The 5,842-nt window shown below is 45.8% G+C and overlaps 1 protein-coding gene across 5 annotated transcripts in view; it reads left to right on the forward strand.

Moving 5' to 3' along the window:
• Meaf6 (MYST/Esa1 associated factor 6) overlaps positions 1-2,708 on the forward strand; it is a 25,356-nt gene extending 22,648 nt beyond the window's left edge. Inside the window, exons 6-9 of one of the 5 annotated variants that reach the window (XR_003844093.1) lie at positions 208-237; positions 343-400; positions 1,008-1,041; positions 1,937-2,708. Coding sequence is in view for 3 of the 5 variants with exons in the window: in XM_021200139.2 (XP_021055798.1) it covers positions 208-237; positions 1,008-1,041; positions 1,937-1,945 (73 nt within the window). In the remaining 2 variants the exon portion in view is untranslated. The remainder of the gene's footprint in view (positions 1-207; positions 238-342; positions 401-1,007; positions 1,042-1,936) is intronic. The other 4 variants (XR_002380625.2, XM_021200139.2, XM_021200141.2 and 1 more) reach the window with 4 other exon arrangements.
• The last annotated feature ends 3,134 nt before the right edge of the window (positions 2,709-5,842 follow it).

Raw genomic sequence — 5,842 nt, forward strand, 5'->3', positions numbered from 1 at the left:
CCCCCGTCACCCTCTGCTCTGGTATACACTGAGGGAAGGGACTCCCCTGACTGGCCTTTGGTGCTTTGATGTTTGGCAACTTAATGACTTAAGATTCTTACAGCTGACTTTGTTTCCACAAATCTTGCTAGGATGGATAATCGACTAATTTATTCAATTAGTATATTAATTTCTATTGCTCTCTTCCTCTCCAATGCTGCCCCTCAGCCCGTCTGGCATGTTTGATTATGACTTTGAGTAAGTTTGATTTGAATCAGTGTCTGTGCTGTGTTGTTTAGTGTATAGACACCGGTATGCCGTTGTGAGATCTTTCTAACCCATAGTTTATCTGTTTAATTGTAGGTATGTATATTAGGTTAGGCTGGGAAGTTTTTTTTAAAAACAGAAAAACGTGATGGAGGTAACATTTTATTTAATAACTTAAGCAAAATTAAGTAAACTTCACTTTTATGCATTTTAATTTCTTTTAAAATAGATAACCTGTACTTTTAATTCATATTTAAATTAATTTTCTGGCTTTGCTTTGTAAGGAGATTAGTAGCTTAAGATTGTGATGTTTTGCTTGGAAAAGATTCAAAAATTGAAATTCTTGTAATTTCTTTTGTGTTTCATATCCAGAAACACAAACTCCTAGTCTCTCTGCTCTCGGTCACTGCGAGCCTCAGACGCTGCCAGTGATGTAGTTACAGAGCTAACCCGAGCATGCCCTCTTGATCCATGTTCTCTAACTTTGCAATAGTTTTTATTTAAAAAATTGTGGCTTTTGTAACTGCTATATGTTTCCTTTTTGAATCACCTCAGTTTACTTTATGGCAAAAAATCTGCTCCTGTTTTTTACTACTTGCTTACTATCTGAGAAAGAGCTAAATGATGGCAGTGTAATGAAGACTCTGGACTTAACTGAGTAGCCTGTGTTATAGCTGTGCCCTATGCAGTAGCTGCTTGTTGTCTGGGTTCTGTAAGCTAAAGTGCAAATATCTGTTTTGTTTTGTTTTTTTTTGCCACAGGATTGATCTGAAGTTAAACAAAAAGCCCCGAGCTGTAAGTATCAGCCAGACAATGCAGAAAGACTGACAATGTTTTGTTTTAAAACATTTTGTTTTTGTGGGTTCAGACACAGGCCTCGCTGATGGCGGCTGGCAAGTCTCTCGATGATCCTAATCTGGGGTCACACTCGAGTTTCTAGACCCTGAGTATCCATCTGGGTACTCCAACTTGTACGAGTTCTTTACTAAAATACTTTAGGACAGACACAGGGACTCAGTCAGCAGAGGTCACTGGAATTAGAGGACAGCCTGCTCTACGTGGGGCGTGCCAGGTCAGCCAGAGCTACATAACGAGAACTTGTATTAAAACAACAAAACAATTAGCCAACGAGTCACACATCTTTATTGAAGAAAATGGTTCTTCTGTTAATGCATGTAACTCTTTGCTGGTCTTTGTGGCCTCAAAGGTGGGTCGCTGTACATGTGAAATGCACTGTGTTATAACTGAAATAGAACATTTAGCTACACAGAAATTCTCTAGCACACTTGTTTATGATTTTTTTTTTAATTTTGAACAATTATTTAATGTATATGAGTACACTGTAGTTGTCTTCAGAGACACCAGAAGAGGGCATCTGATCCCATTACAGATGGCTGTGAGCCAGTGCTCTTAACCACTGAGCCATCTCTCCAGTCCCTGTTTATGATATTTTTAAAACAATTTTATTCTGTAGGTTTGCATTAAGATCATTTTCACCCAACTGTATAATGTTCTTTGAGAATATTCCCTCCTAAGGTTTATTTTATTATATGTATCCATATATGTATATACATATATTCAAGGTATTAATGTTTGCTTAATATCAAGAATACATGTATATATGCATGTCTGTCTGCATGCATTGATCAGACCGCGGTGGTAAGTTGTGGCTTCTGTTTCCTCTCCTTAGGACTATTAGAAGACTTGCTGGCAGAAGCTTCCCCTCTGACCTCACAGCGACAAATGTCCCTTGCCTGACTGTGGCCATCTGCCTCTGACCCCCAGACCCAGTGCCTGTGACTGGCTAGTCTGACCTAACTGTAGTGACAAGTCCTCCCTATAAGACTTTTTGGGTCATTCGCTGCTGTCATCATCGTTAATAGAACAGCAGGAAGACCTGTCCTCCGTCCCAGTCCCCGCGGGTGGCTAACTGTGCATTTCTCCCTTCTTAGAATGAATGTCTCCCCCCAAACTGGCTGGCACCAGCTCCATCTGTGACCCCCTCATCGAGAAGTGCACACACCTCCGATTCTGTGTTACGCTGAAAGTAGAACCCAAGGTCCATTGCAGATGGAGGCTGTAAATATCTGCCATTCTCTTGTTTTGTTTTGTGTCGTATTGTTTTTTTATTGTTGTTTTTACCATCTGATTTTCTTTTGGGACATTTTGTGATGCCTGTACCTTCCTGATGACACATCTGATCGTCTGTTTCATGTGATGTCGATATTCATAACTGAAACTAAAGTGGCTTTTAGAAGGAAATGGGCAACCGCCTCTTTGGCTTCTTGATTTCTTCAGGGGGAAGGGAGAGAGTATTTTCATGATGGACGGCCTATCAGGAACAGTTTCATGTTGGAGGGACAAGAATACTGAACAGCACATGTTGAAGCCCTCCCATTGGAGTAGACTAGGAATAAAATCTCCCTGGCTTGCACTTCTCATGTGCTCCTTCTAAACCCAAACCGGAGACTCTTTTCTCTTTATTTTATTACTATCATGCCTGTGGGAGAATTTCTTTTTCCATCTTTTCTCATTTTGCTGACATTCACCTGCTTAGATACTGCTCTAAAAATCGCCAAGCCCGTGGAAAAGCCTAGAATTACTGAACCTCAGCTCCCACTGAAGAGCGAGATCCTCACGGGAGCCTGCCCTGCCCACAGACATCCCCTTCCCTGTAGAGCTCACTCCATGCCCATCCTCGTATCCTCGGCTGTCCTCAGTGAGTGGCTGTGGCTGCACTTTGCAGTCACCTGGGAAGCTCAGCCCAGTGTGGATGCTGGAATCCCAACCTCAGAACTCGCGGGTATGCCTCGGTGTTGGGCTTCGAACACAGAGTCTAAGCTGGCTGGAGGCCACTGGGTTAAGAGACTGAGCTCACAGCACTGGATCAGGCTGAGGAGTAAGATTCAGGGCCTTGCCTGTCTCCTCGGACAGGTCTATTCACAGGCCTCTCTGATGCCTGGGTCTTTGTAGGAGACTTGGGCCATTGTGTTCCATGCTGTTAGCGGAGATGGCTGGCCTCTTCACCAGAACCACCCTATCAGATGTGCAAAAAGCCTTTCATTTTGTTCTTAAACAGACTCCCGTTTTCTTGGATGGTTTCCTGGTCTTTGTCTTTGTCTTTGTTCTGAAGGAAGTAGTTTATAATATGTAGATTGTTCCTTGAGAAGGAAAATCTCAGAAGCATTCTGTTAGTTTATTGCTTTGTCCTTAACTCTGAGGAAGCCGAGTAACTCTAAAACATCTGGACCTCCACAGTTGGCTGTGCCCTGGAGGACCAGTGGAACCACTCAGTAGAAGGTGTGTTATTTATTTATGGCAGTGTAGAGAGTTGGATACAGGGCCCCACATGCTAGGCAAGTGACCTACCACTGAGTTCCCTCGCAGTCCCTCAAGGTGTGTTATGCATGTGTGTGTGACTGACCGTTTGTGTGTGTGTGTGTGTGTGTGTGTGTGTGTGTGTGTGTGTGTGTGTGTGTTGAAGACTGGCTTGTGGGCTTTGTTTTATGCCTCCCCCGTCCCCAAACCCCACCCTGTAAAGTGTAACCATTGATCGGGTCTTCAAGTTTTCCCGTAAACTGGACAACAGTACTCAGGCTTTGATAAATCATTTGCTTCTCCTATTTCTGGGTAGCTTCCTATATGGGCATCAAGAAGACAAGTGGTGTAGCTCACTGATGGAGTAATTGTCTACCATGTGGACTCCTGGGGGTTGATCCTTGGTCCCGTGTAAACCTGGCTATGGTGGTGTATGTATGGTATGCCTTTAATCCTAGCTCTCAGAAGGACCAGAAGTCAAGGATCATCCCTGGCTACGCAGGCAGTTTGAGGTCAGTTTGGGCCACAAGGAATTTTATTTTAAAAACAAAATACCAGCTCCAATAAATGCTGACACTGACTTTATCAACCAAGTTGGCTTACAGCTCACCAAAGGAAGGAGTGAGAGAGCTTGATTACACAGAGGGCTTTTCTCTTAGTGGGCAAGATTGCCTTTCTGTGCAGCCGGCCAGCAGTCCCTATACGGAAGTGGCATCTGAGGCCCTCTGTGTTGTGGGAGGGACTGGTTTAAAGAGAGTTAGCCAACTCCTGAGTCAGGAGTGACAGCACACTCCAATGATCTTAGCACTTGGGAAGTGGAGGCGGAAGAGTTCAAGGCCAGCCTAGGCTGTTACTACCTGGTCTGTGTTGGAGCCGGGGGGGGGGGGGGTGAGAAGCAACAGCTGATTCCAGGGATCCCCCTGTTCCCTGGAAGGACAAAGGAAAGGCATGGGGGGGGGGGGACAGACAGCACATTAGCTGCTGCCGTTTGTTGCTCCGTGCCTCTCTCTAACTAGGGAAGCGCTCGCCCTTGACCGCTGGTAGTTGTAAGACAAGATGTGGCCTTTGGTGGTAACATATTTGTCCACCACTTGGAGGACACTCTAGTGCGAAGCTTCACGGGAGTGACAAGCGTACTATTCCAAGGACTGAGGAAGGGGTCATTCTGTTTACAGTCAGCGTCCCAGTGCTGCTGGCGCACGAGGAGGTGAGGAGCAGGACTGGCCCACAGAGTTGGAGTCTGCACTGGGACAAGGCCAGTGTGGGACCAAGAGCTACGCTTTTTGAAGCTGCTGTTCTAACCCAGTGAGGCCCCAGGTCTCAGGAGCCCTGGAGCCGTGGGAGAAAGGGGTCCGTGACTGCTCAGGGTAAACTGTTTCTCCACACTTGGGTTGGTACTGTGTGCTTGCAGGAAAATCTTTTGTTCTAAGAGTAGGAAGCAGGCAGTGGGGTCTTCCCCCTGAAAACATGAGCTTTTGTTCTGGGGCTCAGCAAGTGTAGAGAGTGGTGCTCCCAGTCCCCACCCTGGCAGTATAGAGGAAGCACTGAGGAGCCGGCGCTTGTAAGCAGTTGGTGTATGGTTTTAAAGGGCTCTCCAGTTTGGCTTTTGCACCTGTTTGGACTTTCCCACCCTCTGCCTGATTCCAGATCACTAAGGCATTTGCACACTTGTAGATTTTATTCAGAAGCTATGACTTGATGTTCACTTGAGTGGAGGGCAGTCTGAATAGTGCCTAGGAAAGCTGTGTGTGTGTGTGTGTGTGTGTGTATGTATACCTAGGAAGGCTGTGTGTGTGTGTGTGTGTGTGTGTGTGTGTGTACCTAGGAAGGCTCTGTGTGTGTACATGTGCACATGCGAGTGTGTGTGTGTGTGTATATACCTAGGAAGGCTGGGTGTGGGTGTGTGTGCGCGTGCATACATGCCTAGGAAGGCTGTGTATGTGTGTGTGTGTGTGTGTGTGTGTATGTATACCTAGGAAGGCTGTGTGTGTGTGTGTGTGCGTGTGTGTACCTAGGAAGGCTCTGTGTGTGTACATGTGCACGTGTGAGTGTGTGTGTGTGTATACCTAGGAAGGCTGTGTGTGGGTGTGTGTATACGCACATGCGCCCTTGCATGAAAGAGTGTGAGGGGAGGGTACAGCAGTGTAGTGGAGGATATGATGGTCTAACCCAGTGTTCAGAATGGGTGTTCAGGTCTGGATCTGCCTGGTCAGCTTCAGGATTTGAAGCACAGGTTTCATTTTGAGCACTGTTCCGTGGAGTCAGTCGTACCATGGGT

Source organism: Mus pahari, chromosome 6 (genome assembly GCF_900095145.1).
Source record: "Mus pahari chromosome 6, PAHARI_EIJ_v1.1, whole genome shotgun sequence".
In the NCBI taxonomy this organism is placed as follows: Eukaryota; Metazoa; Chordata; class Mammalia; order Rodentia; family Muridae; genus Mus; species Mus pahari.